At 47.8% G+C, this 21,451-nt stretch overlaps 1 protein-coding gene across 1 annotated transcript in view; it reads right to left on the bottom strand.

Moving 5' to 3' along the window:
* Positions 1-21,451, bottom strand: part of RNF17 (ring finger protein 17) — a 183,214-nt gene that overhangs the window by 85,253 nt on the left and 76,510 nt on the right. Inside the window, exons 16-18 of the mRNA XM_056560060.1 lie at positions 18,150-18,339; positions 12,001-12,169; positions 8,558-8,748 (exon numbers count right to left, since the gene is read on the bottom strand). Coding sequence (XP_056416035.1) covers positions 8,558-8,748; positions 12,001-12,169; positions 18,150-18,339 — 550 coding nt within the window. The remainder of the gene's footprint in view (positions 1-8,557; positions 8,749-12,000; positions 12,170-18,149; positions 18,340-21,451) is intronic.

The following is a 21,451-nucleotide window of genomic DNA, read 5'->3' as shown; positions in this document are numbered from 1 at the left end:
ATAAATTGTAGCAAGTCTTTGTGATAACCAATAGTAACAAGTTTTGGACACAGATTACAACAGTGAAATAAAAGTAGTTTGTCCTTCTGCACCGCTCCCCGCTCCGTCCTGAAGGAATCCCCGGGTGGCAGCCCCTGGTGTGCTGGGCTCCGTGACACAGACTGGCTCAGCTCGGCGGCCGGCTCAGTGCGTCTCTGTGGTTGATCCTCGGGGTTTCTCCGGTGGGATGTGGGGACACAAAGGAGGTCCTGCTATACGGAGGATACTGTGGCAAGCAGCTGGGTGAGTGTGCAGGCAATGGTGATCCAAACCTTGTATGTGGGCAGCGTTCTCGTGGCAGAGAGCGAACGTCCCAGTTAGTTTCAAAGCAGTGGTCCCTGATTGAGGGGGTTTCCAGCTGTTGATAGTCTGGGTGGCTGGAGATAGCTGGAGATGGATCCTATAGGTGGTCGGTATGGCAGGGTGGATTTCTAGATGCGTTTCGGGGAGACCCCTTTATCAATAGGTGTGATCTCAAGAAACAGTCAAGAGTGGCCAGGGAACAAGCCAGAGGAAAAAGGGATACTAGTATAGAATTAGAAGACTTCCATCACTGAACCCCAAAGAGCCAGTAGGCTTGTACCACTAAGGGGAGCAGGATGTTGATCCCAACTAGCTTGGCTTGTGTTTACAGCTGAGACTGACACGAAGTGTGGAAAATGACCGGCAAGACAAAATGGGAGCCCAAGAAAAAGGAGATTTTTTTATGCTTACCGTAAAATCTCTTTCTCGAAGGATCCATTGGGGGACACAGACCATCGGTGTATGCTGCTGTCACTAGGAGGCTTGACACTATGGCAACAAGAAAAGTCGGCTCCTCCCAGCAGGGTATACCCGCCCACAGGCACCTGAGGTAATCAGTTTTAGTCCCAGAGAAATAGGAGAAGACTGACAGGTCAAGAGAAAACCACAAACTGTCCGAGCAATCAGAAGAAAAGGCAACTGAACACACCTTTGGACAGATAACTGAAATAGAAACACCAGAAAAAGGGTGGGAGCTGTGTCCCCCAATGGATCCTTCAAGAGAGAGATTTTAGGGTAAGCATAAAAAATCTCCTTTTCTCTATCGGCTCCATTGGGGACACAGACCATGGGACGTACCAAAGCCGTCCCTTGGGTTGGTAAGGAATCAGACAGGTGGACGGTTGGACCACCGCCGTCTACAACATCTTACAGCCCTGATTAGCATCAACTGATGCGAAGGTATGAATCTGGTAGCACCTTAAGAAAGAGTGCAAAGACGACCACGCGGACGCCTTACAGAACTGCAAGGCCGAAGCCCCGTAGCGGAGCGCTCAGGATGCCCCGAAAAATGGGTGGAATGAGCCAAAACCCTGAAGGGTGGGATCTTCCCCTTGCAGCGGTAAGCTCCCAAAATGGTTGTCTTGTCCAACGACCATAACAGGTTGTGGAACAAACGCTTCCAGGGATGAGAAGGGGCCGGACGAAAGGACGATTTTCTCATTGAGATGACAAAGCCAAAACCATATCACGTATGAAGGATGGATCTGGACGAAAAACAAAACAACTTGTCCTGGTATACAACCAGGAAGGGAGAAGGTCAGGAGAGAGCTGCCAGCTCTGACACCCTCCAAACAGAGGGAAGAGCAATAAGGAACGCCACCTTCCGGGGAAGGAGGCGAAGAGAAAGGTCCCTGCGAGGTTCAAAAGGGGGGCCTTGCAGGGCATCTAAGACCAAGTGCAAGTCCCAAGGGAAAAAAGGGGACTGATAAGGAGGGGCAGCTTGTGCCACTCCCTGAACTAGGTTCGGACATGATAATTGAACGCCAGAGAACTTTGAAAAAGAATGGAAACGGCCGAACCTTTCACCCCCTAAGGGAGCTGAAAGCCAACTACGACCGGAGAAAAAGGCCGAGTTTCACACCAACAGAAATAAGACCGCCAGGTATGGTGGCAAATCTTTGCAGAGGAATGCTTGTGAGCCCTCAGCATGGTGCGAACCACTTGGGAAAAGAAACCGCGGGTCCTCAGAACCGCTGTCTCAACCGCCACGCCGTCAAAAGCAGAGACGGCAAATAGGGGTGGCCCAGTAGACCTGATATAGGAGGTCTGGACGATAGGGAAGGTGCAGAGGTAAGTAGTTCACGCCCGCCGGGGCCAGTCTGGGCCACGAGAATGGCGGGAACGCCTTCTGCTGTGAGTTTCCTCAGGACCCCGGAAAGAGAGGAAGGGGAGGGAACAGATAAGGTAGGGCAAAGCCCGACCAATAAACAGATAAGGTAGGGAAAAGCCCGACCAAGAGAGAGTGGAACGCTTGGTTGTGGTGGGACGTGCAGAGGTCCACGCCTGGAGCGCCCCAGAGGTTGCAGATCACTGCAAACACCTCCGGATGTAGGGACCACTAGCCTTAGAAGGCTGAGGACCGGCTGAGAAAGCCCACATCCCAGAGACGCCCGGAATGAAGAGCGCTGAGATGGCCGGAAACCTGAGTTCCGCCCAGAAGGGAATTTCCCAAGAAGCAAGCAAAGAAAGGATTGCCCTATGCCCCAACATGTTGGAGGAGAAAAGGGCTTCTCGAGGGACCAAGGCCCCAGACCGGCCGGTCCTTGAAAACACCTCCCCAGCCCGACAGACTGGCAGGGAGGAGCGCCCCCGAAAAAGCAGGGGGGAAACAAAGCCACCATAGAAGGGACCGACAAGACTGTCGAGAGAGAACGATCTTGCGGTCGAGAGACAATGGAGACCTGTCCCACCGGAAGAGAATCACCAGTTGAAGAGGTCGGTGATGAGACTGGGCAAATGGCATGGCCTCCACGGCCGCCGCTTAACAACCCAGGACATCCATGCAAAAGCAAATGGAAACTGGAGCAGGGTGCTGAAGTCATCGGACTCTTGATAAGAGAGTCAGTCGATTGGTCGGCTGAGTCGAAGCGGACAGAGGCCGCGTCGAACTGGAGCCCCAGGAGAGGGGTTGGACTTGCCCCGACTGACCATCCAACCGAAGGGAGACAAGGTCTGGAGGTTGAGACTAAGACTCTCCAGGATCTGGGCCCTGGCTGGAGCTCTGATCAGGAGGTCGTCCAAGTAAGGAATCACGGAAACAACTGATGTCCGTAAAAGGGCTATCACAGGCGCCAGGACTTTGGTAAAGGTCCGCGGAGAAGTGGTCAGACTGAACTGGAGAGCCACAATAGAAAATGACCGTCCGGAACTGCAAAGCGGAGGTACCGCTGATGACCGGAACAATGAGATGTGGAGGCAGGCATCCTTGATGTCCACCGAGGAACAAAAATTTCCCATGAACCAAGGACGCCAACACCGAACGGAGAGACTCCATTCGGGATGGGAAAGCAGAAGATCCTGGCTGAGATACTCGAGAACCAAGATTGGGCGAACAGAAACGCCTTTCTTGGGGACCACAAAGAGGTTAGAATAAACCTTGAAAACCCCTGAAGGAACTGGGACAATTACTCCCTGGATAAAAAAGGAGCTGGATCTTGAATGTGCGTGGTCCAGGCATCCCAGAAGAGTAAGAGGCGACCAACCACCCGAGAAAGGTCGGCGGGTGGGGGCGACCCTTCAGACAGAGGAAGGCCTACAGGTGCCTGATGGGGCCGCAAAACGGCCGGAATGGATAGCCGACCTCCGGGAGGGACAGGTCTGGAAGGAGGGAGCCCTCTTCCCGTAAAGGTGCCCGGCTGGACCCTTTTGTTGATACCCCCTTTGGTGGCACCAAAGGTCCGCAGAACCCGAAGGAGGACTTACGACGGAAAGGCAGTTCTGTGAGTCTTATCCAGACGTAATAAAGAACTCTTTTCTGCCTGTCGCCTCACTTCCTGAAGGCGGCGTCCACATTCCAGGCTTTAAGCCACATGGAGGGACGGTGGCTACCAGGTAGCTTGTGGCAAAGGCAGCACAGTGGCTGCACATGGAAGCAGAACACAGAAAATCTACAGCTGCGAAGCATCGGAGAGCTAGATTAAATAAATCCTCCAGAGGGCTCTTGAAGACTACCCTGGCGGAGATGGGAGACCATACTGAAAGGGCCCTTGACACCCAGGCCGAAGCAAAAGCAGGAAGATCCTGCAGTCTCAAAGGCAAAGTTTGCCAAAGTCTCCACCTTCATGTCCGCTGGATCCTTGAAGGCAGCTGCATCAGCCAACGGCCAGGTAGGCGCCTTAGAGAGGCGGGAGACTGGCAGATCCACAGTTGGAGAGGAGGTCCACCGAGTAATGAGGTCCTTGGCGAAGGGATACCACGCTTGAACCTTCTTCGTTTCCTGAAACTTCTTGTCAGGGTGCCTCCAGGCGGATACCAGCAGGGCGGAAAAATTCAGCGTGAGAGCTGAAGGTCTTGGGTGCCGGTCGGGCACGAAAAAAGGAGACTTCTAGAGCCACGTCCGAAGTTCCTGGGTCCTTTAGATGGAAAGTGTCTCTTATGGCCGAAACCAATGAGTAGACCACATCAGGCATGCGTGCGTTCCTTTGAGTCGGAGGCCGAATCAGAAACCTCATCCACAAGTTCTCCAGGTGAATGGGAACGAGGTGAGGCAGCCCTGGAAGAGGTCGGGCACGATGAGAGGAAACTTCTGGACCACGTCCGAAGTTCCTGGGCCCTTTAGCTGGAAGGTGTCTTTTATGGGCGAAACCTCATCCACAAGTTCTCCGGGTAAATGGGAACGAGGTGAGGCAGCCCTGGAGGTTGGGCACGATGAAAGGAAACTTCTGGAGCCACGTCCAAAGTTCCTAGGTCCTCTAGATGGACGGTGTCTGTTATGTCCGACATATCCGTGCGGTCCTTTTCTTGTCTGCTGGTGAACCAGAGTCCCAAGCGGAAACTTCATCCACAAGTTCTCCGGGGGGGGAGAGAGACAGAGAGAGAGAGAGAGGTACGCTGGTCTGGAGAACCAGAGCGGCGACCATGGGAGAATCCTCTAGGGGAGTGACGCTTGCTACAAGCTGGAGTAACGGGGCGATGCCTGTGAGGGGAGCGCCCGTGCCTGCCGGGCCGGTGTAGGGAGTACCTCTCCAAGGCAGTCAACGCAGAACGGGAGACCTGAGCCAAGTCGGATATAGACTGGGAGAGGGAGGAAAACCCAGGGTGGAGGGGCGGCCGAACCCACCGGGTCTGGAAGAGCATCCGAGGTAGAAATAGCAGGGGGGTCTGGGGGAGCAGTGGTGCAGGCAGAACAAAGAGGGTTCAGTAGAACCAGAAATTTTTAAGTTACAGCATTACAAGTGTAATAAGTAACTAAGGGCTTGTTATCTGTTGGGAGAGAGGAACAATTCTGGGCATGGACCACATCTCCCTATTCTGTCCCTAAGGCAGCTGCTGTGAGTAGCATTTTTGCCCATTGAGAACTGCGACTGATGAAGAAGAGGGGGCTGTGCTAAACACAAGGGCTCTGTGATTGGCCCTGGAATAACCCCCTATGCGTGCGCTCATTGGGGTGCAGTTCGCGCCCTTATGCAGGCTTCGGAGGCCCTGGGTGGGCGGAGCCAACACGCACTGGGCCGCCGAAGTAATATACAGCCTGGGCGAGACACTGTCGGCAGCCACGCTGCCAAAACGAAAGTAAGAACGGCGCCGAGCGCCCATAAAGAAAGATATGTGAAAAACATACTGTGAAACACCACACACACACGATAAACTGAAACATACATGTGCCTGCTCAGCCCCAGATATAATAAAGAACCCCCAATAAAGGCCCATATAGAAGAGTGGGCCATAAACCGGGGGTCTCCAGATGTTGAAAGTCCTCCCTAAAGAAAACAAGGGGAAAATACTCACCTTAGTCAGAAGAACTTACCTCATGAAGTCTTCCCAATGAAGTCTTCAGCCAGCTTTTGTCACCTGCATCATGCCGGGCTACCATGTGCGAGCGGGGCGAGCAGGGAGGTAGTGGGACCCGGACCCATGAGGTACAACCCCAGGCGCTGACCGTTGGCGAGAGGGGGTTAACAGTACATAAACGCGATGTCTGTGCCCCCTCAATCGCAATGGGGAAACAGTGAGCCGCAGTTCCCGAGTCCTGAAAACAGGAAAGAAAAAGGAATAAAAAAAAAACTAACACGTCTCCTAATCCTAGGAAAATAAAAAATATGAGACCTGGTCTGGGGAGAACTCCAGACCATGTCCACCTCCTTAAGACACTAAGCTAAAACTGATTACCTCAGGTGCCTGTGGGTGGGTATACCCTGCTGGGAGGAGCCGACTTTTCTTGTTGCCATGGTGTCAAGCCTCCTAGTGACAGCAGCATACACCCATTGTCTGTCTCCCCCAATGGAGCCGATAGAGAAACCTGTCTTATTAGAATAATGAAATGTACTATAGAAAGGGCCTCTGTACAGCAGTCACTCCACCTTTGGAAGGGGGCAATGTGACCGCTGATGATGCTGTAGTACAGTGGTTCTCAACCTTTTTTCGCCATTGTACCCCCAAAGGGTGAAAGTATGTCCACGAGTACCTCTCGCGCGTAAGTTCGTGTGGCACTTACGCGCGAGGGGTACTCGCGGACAAAATAGGTCATAAAAAGTACTTAATCTCACAATGGCGTGTTCTTACCTTTCTAATCCGATACTTAATCCCCTTGTGCAATTATTCTCCCTTCCCTCTGATCCCCTTTTGCCATAATCAGATAATGGCAAAAGGAAATCAGAGGGAGGGGGGAATAATGGCATGATGGGATTAAGATGGGGAGGTGGGGGGAGATAATGATTACCTCTGTACAGCACAATTACTCCCTCTATGAAAGGGGGTACTGTGACATGGTGGACAGGGGAGTATCTCCGAATAACACAATTGCAGCACAGGGAGGTAGTTAATTTATGTAATATGTGACAAGGCTAACAATGGATTAAGCTCCCGGCTAACAATGGATTACGACAGCTAACAGAACATACCAACAAGGTCCCTGTAGATTGACAAGCACAAGAAACGCACTGGCCACCAGTATAATATAGACCACCGGTACAATATGAATGGAACCACATGTTTATTTAGGAACTAGCTGAGTACCCGGCGTTGCCCGGTTTTTCCTTCCTAATCCTTGTTGGGGAGGAAAATAAACAAAGGAGGAAGCTTTTGACTTCATATCCCGACCTCCTATCCTGTCATCATATCCCGACCTCCTATCCTGTAATCATATCCTGTCCTCCTATCTTGACCTCCTCTCCCGTCCTCCTATCCAGACCTCCTATGTCGACCTCCTATGTCGACCTCCTATCCCGACCTGTAATGTGTACTAGTTATTGAAATATCTCCAGCTGTACAGAAGTTATGTGGGAACATACATTTCCCATTGATTTGCGTGGGACTTTAAACAAAAACCCCGACCATCACAAATAGGGGTAGTTAAGGGTTAAATTAACTATCCTATATTTCAAGTGGATATATAAGTAACATGTGACCAAGTATTATCGAAATATCTCCAGCCGTTTGGAAGTTATGCAGTAACATATATTTCCCATAGACTTGTATAGGACTTTAGACAAAAAAAACCCGCCCCTGGCAAATGGGGGTGAGTAAGGGTTAAATCACCTATCCTATGTTTGTTGTTGACATATAAGTAACATGTGTGCCAAGTTTCCTGTTAATATCTTTAGCTGTTTGGACGTGATGCTGGAACATACACACATACATACACACACACGTTGAGTTTTATATATATATATATATATATATATATATATATATATATATATATATATATATATATATATATATATATATTTAGTCACATGGTACAGCAAAGTGTGAATAAAGATATATATATTTATTCAGTGTAATCAGGTACTGCATAAGGCACTTAGCATTATTAGCTGCTGCTGTGACTACGTGCAATACTGAAGCTGTTAATGGGACTTTGTGCAATCATCAATGTATACAGATGAGAGATCCTAAGGAAATTGTGCAATAGTTAGATTTAATAAAGCTATATTTTGTCCCATAAATGGAGTTATGGGGAGATACTGTGGAATAAGTGATCTGCAAATTACGCATCACTAGTGTGAATTGTGTTGATACTAACCTGGACTAACAATTCTTGCTGCAGTATATATATATGAGTGTTGTTTAAAAACAATATCCACTAACATCAATGTACGTTGTTTGAATTAACTATGCAATATTGAAGCTGCTATTGGGACAGTGGGCAATTATCTGTGTTTACAGCAGAAAGGAATAAAGAAGTTGTGCAATAGCTAATGCAACCGAGAGAAATAGTGCTTTATAAATGAGGTCTTGTGAATTGCAAATAACGCACTACTGGTGTGAACTGTGTTTACAATGTTTACTAATCCTTTATTGCTGCAATCATGGACATATGCTTCAACATTATGCTCTCATATATATCAACATGATGAATAGCTTTTGAACACAATCAACTGCAGTTTTGTGCCAAAAAATTATGGGGTGTTTAAATGGTTTGCTGGCTGTGTATATGTGTATTGGGGATGTAAATATACGTCCATTGCCGTTAAGGTGTTAAAGCTGGGTTCACTGAGCCGGACACCAGACACATGTGATTCTTGCCTTAGGGACTAATTCAAGTACTTACTTTGCCAACTCCAAAAACACGAGGGCCTCACGAAGAGACAAGGGCATGTCACTACTGATCTTATTTTCAAAAGGAGTCTTCAAGTCAACGATCAGTTTCCTATTTTCTTCCCTAAGGACTTTCATTAATACACATTTATTACCAATCACTTTTAGAACATGATCTTTGATTTCCTTTTTCCACATGCCATCCTATGGGAAAAAGAAGTATGAATAAGGTGACTGTTTTCACAATTAACTTGCGCTAAGTAGAACCTGTCATCATTTTCATGCTGCCTGAAATACAAAACATCAGGGTGGTCGCCATTGGCTTCTCCCCACCCCACCAGCCTTGATTGGTGTATGAAGGCTGGTGGGGTGGGGAGAAGCAGATGACTGTGCACCTAATTACTTGTTGTTTAGACAGCATGAAAGGATACCCTAAACCCCTTAAAGGGGTACTCCACTGGAAAACATTTTCTTTTAAATCAACTGGTGCCAGAAAGTTAAACAGATTTGAAAATTACTTCTAGTAAAAATCTTAATCCTTACAGTACTTATCCTCTGCTATATACAACAGATGAAGTTCTTTTCTTTTAGAATTTCCTTTCTGTCTGACAACAGTGTTCTCTGCTGACACCTCTGTCCATGTCAGGAACTGTCCAGAGCAAGAGAGGTTTGCTATGGGGATTTGTTCTTACTCTGGACAGTTACTAAAATGGACAGAGGAGTCAGTAGAGAGCACTGTTGTCAGACAGAAAGGAAACTAGAAAACAGCAGGCGATAAGTACTGGAAGGACTAAGATTTTTAAATAGAAGTCATTAACAAATATTATTTAACTTTCAGGCACCAGTTAATTTAAAAAAAATGCTTTCCAGGGGAGTACCAGCATAATGACCAAACTGATTTTCATTTTTGCATTTAATTATTTTTTTTCCTTTTCTTTCAATAGCCATAACTTTCTAATTTTTTCATTTACAGAGCCATTTGAGGCTTGTTTTTTTTTTTTTTTGCATAACAAATTGAAATGATACCATTTAATTTTACCACAGAATGCATGGCAAAACTGAATCAAAAAATATTTGTGCGGTAAAAAATTAATAAAAGGTTTTAGAAACAGCAATTTTCATTGCTATTTGTATTCAGTGTTTTGCATTGATACCCAGTTTATATATCTTTTGTTTAATTTTAGTACATCAAAAAATACAGTGCTCTCTGAAGTGCTCTCTGATGACACGTGTCTCGGGAAACACCCAGTTTAGAAGAAAATCCCCATAGCAAACCTCTTCTAAACTGAGCGGTTCCCGGGACACAGGTCATCAGAAAGCACTTAGACAGAAAAGAACAACCTTAACTTCAGAAGCTCATAAGTACTAAAAGGATTAAGATTTTTTAATAGCAGTAAATTACAAATCTGTTTAACTTTCTGGAGCCAGTTGATATATAAAAAAAAGTTTTTTCCTGGATAAACCCTTTAAGGACTCTGCAAATAAAATTTTTGCATTTTCGTTTTTTCCTCCTCACCTTCTAAAAATCATAACTTTTTTGGAAATTTTTAAGAAAACCGCAATTTTGCAAATTTTGGAAGGTTTCATTTTCATTTTAGGTAGAAATGACGTGTTCTTTATTCTGTGGGTCAATACGATTAAAAGGATACCCATGATTACAACACATTTCTATTATTGCACAATCTTAAAAAAAAAAATCTGAAACTTTTTAACCAAATTAGTACATTTAAAATACCTCTACTTTGACAACCTATAACTTTTTCATTTTTCCGTATAAGCGGCGGTATGAGGGCTCGTTTTTGCGCCGTGATCTGTACTTTTTATTGGTTCCACATTTGCATATATTTAAAACTTTTAGTAAATTTTTTATTAATTTGGAATATGATGTGAAAAAAAGCGGCATTTTGGACTTTTTTTTATGCTTACGCCGTTCACCGTACGGGATCATTAACATTATATTTTGATAGTTCAGACATTCATGCACACGTCGATACCAAATAGTTTTTTTTTTTTTATGTCCCCATAGAGGACTATTGATTGCAATCACTTGTTTGCAGATACTGAACAGTGCTATCGGCTATCTTCTGCCCTGGTCTGCTCGATCGCAGACCAGAGCAGAAGACCCGGGGAAGGGGGCGGAGGCAGGTGAGGGGACCTCCGTCTGCTGTTCTGGATGATCGGATCCCCGCAGCAATCCAATCATCCATTTTAGTGACCGCACTGCCACAGATGCCGTGATCTGTATTGATCAATGCATCTGAGGGGTTAATTGCACACATCAGCACGATCGCTGATGTGCGCCATTACAGGCAGGTCCCTGGCTGCTGATAGCAGCCGGGACCTGTCGCGCATGACAGTTGACTTCTCAAGTTAGGCCATGTTTACATTTATTCTGAGCAGACTCTTATGATCTCCCCATGTATATCTGTATACCTCTATTGAAAATATGCAAAGTATATCTCTTTACAGACAACATGTGTGGGATGTTAGAGAAAACTCCTGACTTGTATAAAATATGAATGAATGTTATGAATGTTTAAAGGAGACGTATCACATACAAAAACGTATACGTTTTAGATCTTGGGGGGTCTGACAGCTGGTTCCCCCTGCAATCTCCTGCACTGGGTTCCAACTCTCCCCGGAAACAGTGCATAGACCCCCACAAGAACCGGTGGCCAACATACACACCCTCCCCCAATATATCTCTATAGGAGAGCCAAAGATAGCCGAACAGCTCTCCCATAGAGATATATGGAGGGGGCATTTTGCCAGAAAAAGCCGGGACCCGTACAAGAGATCAGAGGGTCCAAGCAGTCGGAACCCCTGCTATCTAAAACTTTTCTTTCCTAGCTGCCTCCCAGTCTGACTGGGAGAGTATGGTAAGTGAGCTTTTACATCTCTGTTCACACTGGTGTGGTGCTGTGCGGTGTCCGTTGCTGCCGTGGCGCCGTGTCTGCGGGGGGGTGCGGCTCATAGACTGGTTTGAGTGGCATTGGGGCTGCTCTGCCAGTGGGTCGTTTCCCCCCCCTGTGGGCATTGGCGTTGGTGGTGGTCGCCGCCCGGTGCTGCGCCATTTTATGCTAGGGACGTTAGGGACCCACTCTGGATAGGTGGCCTTGACGTGGCGAGTGGGCTTGTACTTTTTGATCAAAATGTATACTAACAACCTGTTAGTTTTTGATATTATGCTGAGAAGCAATCAGATCATTATACAAGATTGTAGATGTGCACCATGACAGCTCTTTTACCCGAATTCACATTAAAACTTAAAAGTATTTGTACATCTCCTTTAAAGCATTCCTACTGTTACAAAGTAGAAGTTGTGAGCAAAGTGGTTATTTTGACAATAAAAAGAAAGGGGGGGGGGGGGGCGAAAATGGGTGAATGCGATTCTACTATTGACTAACACTAATACAAGTTCTGGAGTGTACATAACATATGTAATGTTTTACTCACTGGACTTTGTGGGACAATATCTAAAGAGCAATGGACAGCAAATGGTGGCATGAACCGTATGCATTCATCTGTAGCTGAACTCAGTTTTGATAAGATTGTATGCAGGGAAGTAACTTTTGTTTCACAATCCATCACTGGGTCACTGTTCAGGGAATAGCTGCCTGCAAACCTTTAAAAAGAAAATGAATAGAAACATGTCTTACTGGATTGGTTAATCACAAATAAAACCACTTGTGGAGGGGATACAAGTTCTTGTAAAAATAAAGTTTGTACACCATTTCTTACTGACCGGTGGCAGGAGATTTTTTATACTTCCTGTAAAATCTCCTTCTCGGCGGATCCATTGGGGAACACAGAGGCCGTGTGTATATCTTGCTGCCACTAGGAGGCTGCCACTAGGAATTAACAAAAACGAAGACGGCCCCTCCTGGCAGGATATACCTAACATCCCCCCCCCCCCCCCCCCCCCAACACTGACTGAGCTAATCCGTTTAGTCCCAAAGCAGTAGGAGAGAACCAAAAAAACACTACAGAAGTCCGAGTAAGGCCCAGACAAAAACCTCCAAACAAACCCACTGAGAGGCAACCGACTCTCAGGTCAACAAACTAACAAACAACAGGTGGGGTGCTATGTCCCCCAATGGATCATCTGAGAAAGAGATTTTAGAGAGAGTATAAAAAAATCTACTTTTCTCGTTTGGCTCCATTGGGGGACACAGGAACTGTGGGACATGCCAAAGCAGTCCCCGGGTGGTAAAGCAGAACACAGCCAGAGAGAAATCAGGCAGAGGGCAACGAATGCAGAGGCAGTGAATTGGGGTGGCAGAAAGGACCTTGAAAGAGAAGGTCATGGCGAACCGGAAGCCACATGGGATTGTCCGCAACGAGGCAAACTACGTTGGCGAACCACGGGTGTCGGGGCAAGTCCGGAGCCACAAGAATTGCCGAGACGCCTTCCTCCTTGAGCTTCCTCACTACCCTGGGTAGAGGGAAGAGGTAAGGAAACTGCGCCCAAGGAATGACCAACACGTCCACGGCCGGAGAATCGCGGGACTTGACCACAAAGCCGGGAACCTGCCGGTTTAGGCGGGACACAAAGAGGTCCACATCCGGGGTCCCCCAACAGTTGCAAATCTCTGTGAACACCTCCAGGTGGAGAGACCACTCCCCGGGGTCGAGGCTGTGAGTGCGCATACACCCCCCCCCCCCCCCCCCCCCCCGCGCCGGCGATTGTTATAAGCCACTGCCATAGTGTTGTCCGTCTGAACTCTAATCGGGCAACCTCAGAGTAACGACTCCCAGTGGAGGAGACAAAGAAAGATGGCCCGAAGTTCCAGGACGTTGATGGGGAGACTGGCTTCCTGAGGAGACCAACGGCCCAGAATCATCCAGTCCTGAAAAACACCCCCCAGTCAAGGAGAATTGCATCAGTCGTTAAGACCTGCCAACACAGCGGGAGAAACTAACGTCCCTCATGGTGGAGCGGAGCCACCAAAAGAGAGGCTGGTGAGCTGTGAGGGGCAGACTGATCCGGTGGTGGAAGGATAGTGGAGATTTGTCCCACAGGCACAGGATGGCCCAATGGAGAGGGCGACACAACGGAACTGGTCAAAGGGAACCGCTTCCATGGCTGCCACCCTCCTGCCCAGCACTTCCATGCAAGAACGGATGGCCACCGGTTCCGGGCGGCACAAGAGACTAATCCCGGACAGCAGAGCACTCAGCTTGTCCGGTGGAAGCAGAACCCGAGCTATTGCGATGTTGAAGTGAGGCCCCAGAAAAAACAGACAGAGAGGTTGGAGTTTTCCCGATTGATCACCAAGCCGAAACCGGTCAGGGTCTGAAGTGTGATTTTGGGCCAAGGACGGAGACTTGATCAACAGGTCGTCCAGATAAAACTCTCCGAGAGCGGAGGATAGCGATTACCACCGGTAAGACCTTGGAGAAGACCCTGGGGGCCGTGGCCACCCTGAAGTGCAGAGCCACAAACTGAAAATGGCCTGAAGGACCGCAAACCGAAGGAACGGGAGTAAGCATCCTGGATGTCCACTGAAGACAGAAATGCACCCTGGTCCATGGACGCAACAACAGAATGGAGAGATTCCATTCGGAAGTGCCGCAGGCGCAAGTGCCGTTTTAGGAGCTTCAAATTGACAATCGGACGGACCGTTCCCCCTTTACTGGGAACGACGAACAGATTTGAATAAAATCCCCAAAAACGTTCTTGGGGCGGAACTTGCACAATGACCCCCTGCGCAAGGAGGGTGTGGAGCACAGACTGAAAAGCCGCAGCCAGGACAGGAGAGCGGGGAGGACGGGACTGGAAAAAACGATCCTGTGGAAAAGAACCAAAGGCTATTCGGTAGCTGTCGGAAACAACGTCCCATACCCAGGAATCCTGGACATGCGCCACCCAAACGTCCCAAAAGAGGGACAGGCGACCACCAACCTGAGAGGAAAAGCCCCTGCCCAGAACGGCCTTCCTACTTCCATGAGGGACGCACTTTGAAGGAAGGAGCCTTCCGAGACTGCAAAGCTGCTAATTTGTCCTAGCGGCCCGAGGCAAAGGACCAGAGGGGACTTGCGGCAAGATTCGGTGCAACGCACCTTATTCTGAGGGAGCAGAGAGCTCTTACCACCTGTAGCCTCAGAAATGATTTCATTCAGACAGCCACCAGTAAAGGGCATCTCAGTGAGAGATTTCTTGGAGGCCGCATCAGCATTCCAGGCCTTCAACCACATAGAGCGGTTGATAGCCACCAAGTTGCCAGCAGCAAAGGCCGCCCAATCTGTGGACTCCAGAGATGCCGAGCATAGATAATTACCAGTGTTGGAGATCTGGAGGTGAGCCAGATCATCTGGAGGAGCCCCGGATAAAATCCCTTGGCGAAGTTGGGAAGCCCAGGCTGACAATGCCTTGGCTACCCAAGGCAAGCCTACTGCTACTAATGCAAATTTTGCCAAATTCTCAATCCACCTCTCCTTGAAGGAAGCCGCATCAGCCAGAGGAAGAGTGGTGGCCTTGGATAGGCGAGAGACTGGAGGGTCCACTGTTGGTGGGGCGGTCCATTCGGAAACCAGGTCCTGGGCAAATGGAAACATAGCCCGCAGCCATTTCGACTAGGGATCGACCGATATCGTTTTTTTAGGGCAGATAAAAGGAACAAGCTCACCAAGGTTCCCGTGCCCTGTAGCAGCTGGAACCGCAGTGCAGGTGGAGGTCCCGTGCAGAGATGGAGGTCCCTATGTCTAGAAGCCGCTGAATAGGAATAGCAGCGTGCAGGAAAAGTAGCGAGCAGGAACAGCAGCGTGCAGGAATAGCAGCATGAGATCCCTGTAGAGAGCAGCTGGAGGAACAGCAGCGTGTGCAGGAAGGGGTCCCTTGCAGCCAGAGGGAGGAAGGAGGAGACCCACGTGACAGCACCAGCAAGGAGCAGCCCTCCTTGGGAGTTCATAGCCTCCCACAGGCAGAAAGACCAAAGGGGGAGGAGATATGCGACCCCTGCAGCATGCGCTAGGCCAGGAGAGGCCAACACAGACCTGTCGTATGCGCTAGCAGGGCATTGGAAGGGACCCAGGAGGAGAGGTGGAGTGCCGGGTCAAGCGAAAATAGTGGGCGGCGCTTAAGGAGCTTGCCGCGCCAGGGAGTCGGAAACAGGGCCATGCATGTACAGAATGCCAAGGCAGTGCCATGCTCCTGTCGCCCCAACCTAAACCAGCCGAAAATAACAAAGGATGGGAAATGGAAAACTCTAGAAAAACTAGAAAACAATAAATAGAAGACCAGGTGTCCAGACCTGTGTCTGCCTCCTACTGACACTAAGCTAAAAGTGATTAGCTCAGAGTCAGTGGGCGGGGTATATCCTGCCAGGAGGGGCAGACTTTCTTTTTTGTTAATGCCTCTTGTCAGCCTCCTAGTGGCAGCAAGATATACCCACGGTTCCTGAGTCCCCCAATGGAGCCGAACGAGAAAACACTAAAATCTCCATCTTTGGCCCATATTACATGGGCAAATTATCGGCCAGATAGGCCAAAAACCAGCCGACAAACAAGTAAGCAATACTTAGATTGTACCATTCTGACCTGTCAAACTGATAATTAGTGTGTATAAAGAAGGTCCAGCATGACATTTCTTGAGTAAAACCATATGCAGCTTCATTATATTAACCACGATTAATTGGGGTGGTCTCTGGTAGCTTCTGGTGGGGCAGACAGAAGCCAAGCCACTGGGAACTGTGGTTCAGACCGCAAGAAAGTGATAACCGTTTTTTTTACCTCTAGTATGAGGGTTTTTTGCCTTCCTCTGGATCAACTCAACTCAGTAGGGACTTATTAGGGTTATAGGTTGAACTTGATGGACCCTGGTCTTTTTTCAACCTTATGAACTATGTTACTATGTTACTAGTTGGACTTTTAATTGGCACACTTTTGTGGACAATTGTGTGGGGCAATTCATTTTTAAAAGTTAAAATTTTAAGTTCAGAATATGGTAAAACCGACATGCAAATTTTATTCTTTGGATCAGTACAATTCCAATGATAATTTTTGTTTCCTTTTATGGCATAAAAAAAAAAAATATTGAAAACTTGAAAGACTTTTTAAACTTTTAATATGAAGTTTAAGCCAACACCAGTAATAATGCTATACACCGTATATACCGTATATACTCGAGTATAAGCCGACTCGAGTATAAGCCGAGACCCCTAATTTCAACCCAAAATCCCAGGAAAAGTTATTGACTCGAGTATAAGCCTAGGGTGGGAAATACCTCATCCCCCCCTGTCATCATCCAGACCCGTCATTAACATCCTCATCATCCCCTTGTCATCATCCCACACATCCCCCCTTCATCATCCCCTTGTCATCATCCCACACATCCCCTTATCATCCCACACATCCCCCCTTCATCATCCCCTTGTCATCATCCCACACATCCCCTTATCATCCCACACATCCCCCCTTCATCATCCCCTTGTCATCATCCCACACATCCCCCCTTCATCATCCCCTTGTCATCATCCCACACATCCCCTTATCCCACACATCCCCCCTTCATCATCCCCTTGTCATCATCCCACACATCCCCCCTTCATCATCCCCTTATCATCCCACACATCCCCCCTTCATCATCCCCTTGTCATCATCCCACACATCCCCTTATCATCCCACACATCCCCCCTTCATCATCCCACACATCCCCTTATCATCCCACACATCCCCCCTTCATCATCCCCTTGTAATCATCCCACACCCCCCCCCCTTCATCATCCCCACCCCCCTTCATCATCCCCACACCCCCCCCCCTTCATCATCCTCTTCTCATCATTCGCCCTCAGTGGTCTTCAACCTGCGGACCTCCAGAGGTTTCAAAACTACAACTCCCAGCAAGCCCGGGCAGCCATCGGCTGTCCGGGCTTGCTGGGAGTTGTAGTTTTGAAACCTCCGGAGGTCCGCAGGTTGAAGACCACTGCGGCCTTCAACATCATCCAGCCCCCTCTCACCCCCTTTAGTTCTGAGTACTCACCTCCGCTCGGCGCTGGTCCGGTCCTGCAGGGCTGTCCGGTAAGGAGGTGGTCCGGTGAGGAGGTGGTCCGGGCTGCTATCTTCACCGGGGGCGCCTCTTCTCCGCGCTTCCGGCCCGGAATAGAGCCGTTGCCTTGACAACGACGCATCTGCGTCGTTGTCAAGGCAACGTGACTATTCTGAGGCCGGGCCGGAAGCGCTTAGAAGAGGCGCCCCCGGTGAAGATAGCAGCCCAGACCACCTCCTCACCGGACCACCTCCTTACCGGACAGCCCTGCAGGACCGGACCAGCGCCGAGCGGAGGTGAGTACTCAGAACTAAAGGGGGTGAGAGGGGGCTGGATGATGTTGAAGGCCGCAGTGGTCTTCAACCTGCGGACCTCCGGAGGTTTCAAAACTACAACTCCCAGCAAGCCCGGACAGCCGATGGCTGCCCTGGCTTGCTGGGAGTTGTAGTTTTGAAACCTCTGGAAGTCCGCAGGTTGAAGACCACTGCGGGTGGGGGAGTTCACTCGAGTATAAGCCGAGGGGGGTGTTTTCAGCACGAAAAATCGTGCTGAAAAACTCGGCTTATACTCGAGTATATACGGTATCCAGATTCTACTAGGGCACATATGTAAACCCTACCTTTTAGCAACAAATGTCTCAGAACTTCCATAGTCAAGTAAGAAGAGTGATAACCGTGTGATATCTTCAATTTTATATCTTGTTGGTCCACAAGGTTTTGGAATGCATTTACTTTCCAGAGGAATCAGCTGAATTATATTTCCACGGCACCATTTTCTTTGTGTAGTACTTTTGAAAGCAATTATTTCACCTAGAAAACAGACGAGACCCGAACCACAAGAAACTTGAGATGGTCCTTTTATACATTTCAATCAGTTCTTACAGAAGTATAGTAAAAAAGTGTAAATCATAAACCTATGGACACATTTATCAACAGTATGCAATTTAGACAGCAACCAGAGATCTTGAAAACCATGAGGAAATAAATAAAAGCTAACTTTCACATTTTCCAAGATACATTTAAAGGGGTACTACCGTGGAAATTTTTTTTTTTTTTAATCAACTGGTGCCAGAAAGTTAAACAGATTTGTAAATCACTTCTATTAAAAAATCTTAATCCTTCCAGTACTTTTTAGGGGCTGTATACTAAAGAGAAATCCAAAAAGAAATGCATTTCCTGTGATGCCCTGACCACAGTGCTCTCTGCTGACCTCTGCTGTCCATTTTAGGAACTGTCCAGAGAAGCATATGTTTGCTATGGGGATTTTCTCCAATTCCTAAAATGGAGAGCAGAGGTCAGCAGAGAGCACTGTGGTCAGGACATCACAGGAAATGCATTTCTTTTTTGGATTTCTCTTTAGTACAGCCCCTAAAAAGTACTGGAAGGATTAAGATGTTTTAATAGAAGTGATTTACAAATCTGTTTAACTTTCTGGCAACAGTTGATTTAAAAAAAATTTCCACGGTAGTACCCCTTTAACAGGTACCTGTAAAATACACTAATATACATTAAACCGTACCTTTATTTCACAATAATTTTAAATATTGGTATTGTTTTGTTACATTAACCCTTCAGAGTGATGACTAGGTGATTTTAGTGCCCTCTCTGCTGTTTTTGAGCTCCTGAGATTCCCCTCCTTGGTGCACAGTGGTTTCTCATTCTCTCCAATTCAGAGGTGAGACCAGAACTGGGTTGTTTGCCAGCAGTAGTTTCATTTCCTTTACTTGTTTGGCCAATTACAGAAGTATACCTACTCGTCTCTGCTACACCATGATATAGCTGCTGGAGTGAACAGGCTGGCACTGTGCTGGGAATAAACTACAATAATGTAGAATAGATGATATGTGGAGGAAGAAAGGCAGATACTGATGCATTGGGATTAAAAGGTGCTACGTGAGCAGAAATAGAACAATCTGCAGCCGCACAGCAAGCAGCCTAAGCAGTGAACTGCTGCAACCGCACAGCAAGCAGCCTAAGCAGTGAACTGTTCCTACTAAAAATAATAATCAAAAAATGGGGTGAGAGGGTATTAAATTCAGGAGGCAGCACTGTATACACATGTACACAGTAGGAACACAAGCATAGTTGCCCAGAACTATATGAGCAGGGAAGTCTTGATTTACCTTTCAGGTACAGCGTGCATCCTCTAGAGCAGTGGTCTTCAACCTGCGGACCTCCAAATGTTGCAAAATTACAACTCCCAGCATGTCCGGACAGCCGTTGGCTGCTCGGGCATGCTGGGAGTTGTAGTTTTGCAACATCTGGAGGTCCGCAGGTTGAAGACCACTGCTCTAGAGAATGAAAATAGGTTTACAGACTATATTTACAGAGTCCAGGCTCTTTCTCTCTTGCATATAACACTAACTAAGCTACAATCACAACTTTCTGCATTCAGTCATGGACTCTCTGATGCTGAGAACATCCTATCAATCAGCATTGGACAGGGTATTGAGAGAGCCTGTGGCCAAAAACGTAGGGCTTTTTTCTATACACAAGTCATTTATGGTACATGTAGTAATTAACAAATTCCCTCTTAAACACTGAAATTGCAACATACAAAAGGAAAAGTCCTGGAAATTTGGAAATCACAGGATCAATGGACATGTTGATGATGAGGTTATTAACGTTTGTCTGAGAAATACACTTGGACACACACATCAGCAAAAACCACTGCTGACCGCTCCCTTTTCAATTGCTGATCAATTATGTCCCAGATGTGCTCAATGGGAAACAAGTCTGGGAGACGCTGCATGCCGGGATGACACATTTATGCCACACAGACTGCTCACAGTAGCATGTGCAACGTGTGGCCTGGCATTGCAGTGTTGAAATACAGCTTTAAGGACACTTCAGAGAAATGGCTTCCACCACCGGTATCATGACTAAATCAATCTAATGGTGAGCTGTCAGTGTATCCGAAATGGAGACTAGAGGGGTCAAGCTACCGTACATTATTCCCCCCCACATCATAATGCCGGGTTTAGCACCAGTGTAACATTCCCTTGTGAAGGACTTATGACGTTTTAATTTCAGTGTTGGGAAATGTATCACACAAGTTACCAAATGGAAGGAAGTTGCTTGTAACAGTGACCATATAACTTCTACCACCTTTCTACTTGTATTATACAGTCCTTAAAGGGGTACTCCGCCCCTAGACATCTTATCCCCTATCCAAAGTATAGGGGATAAGATGTCAGATCGCCACGGTGCAGCTGCTGGGGAGCCCCGGGATCCCTGATGCGGCACTGCGCTATCATTACAGCACAGAGCGAGTTCGCTCTGTGCGTAATGACGGGCGATACAGGGGACGGAGCCGCGTGACGTCATGGCTCCGCCCCTCGTGACATCACGGCACGTCCCCTTAATGCAAGTCTATGGCAGGGGGTGTGACTACCACCGCGCCCCCTCCAATAGACTTGTATTGAAAGGGGTGGGGCGTGACATCACGAGGGGCGGAGCCGTGACGTAACGATGCTCCGGACCCTGTATTGCGCGTCATTACGTGCAGAGCGAACTCGCTATGTGCTATAATGATAGCGCAGTGCCGCAGCGGGGATCCCGGGGCTCCCCAGCAGCGGCACTGCGGCGATCTGACATCTTATCCCCTATCCCTTGGATAGGGGATAAGATGTCTAGGGGAGGAGTACCCCTTTAAAGAAGCACCACGGGACTCTTTTTTTTCCCCATATTGTGCAGTATAAACTATTCGAGAATAATGTAGTGGCTCTTGAATATGCCTTGTATATGTCCATTTTAGCTGATGTAGCGTGCATGGGTTTTCAGGCATCTTGATTTCTATTTCCTCTCCGATATGCTTTCTCTAATGATGAATACATTTCCCATGATGCCTCTGGCTTTACAGAGAGAGAGAGAGGGGTTCCAACCTCATCACTGCAGCGGCTTAGAGTCCTATCTAAGTACA

The sequence above is a fragment of the Hyla sarda genome, chromosome 2 (genome assembly GCF_029499605.1).
Source record: "Hyla sarda isolate aHylSar1 chromosome 2, aHylSar1.hap1, whole genome shotgun sequence".
Classification (NCBI taxonomy): domain Eukaryota; kingdom Metazoa; phylum Chordata; class Amphibia; order Anura; family Hylidae; genus Hyla; species Hyla sarda.
Note: the sequence above shows the minus strand (reverse complement) of the source record. Positions and strands in the feature narration are given on the sequence as shown.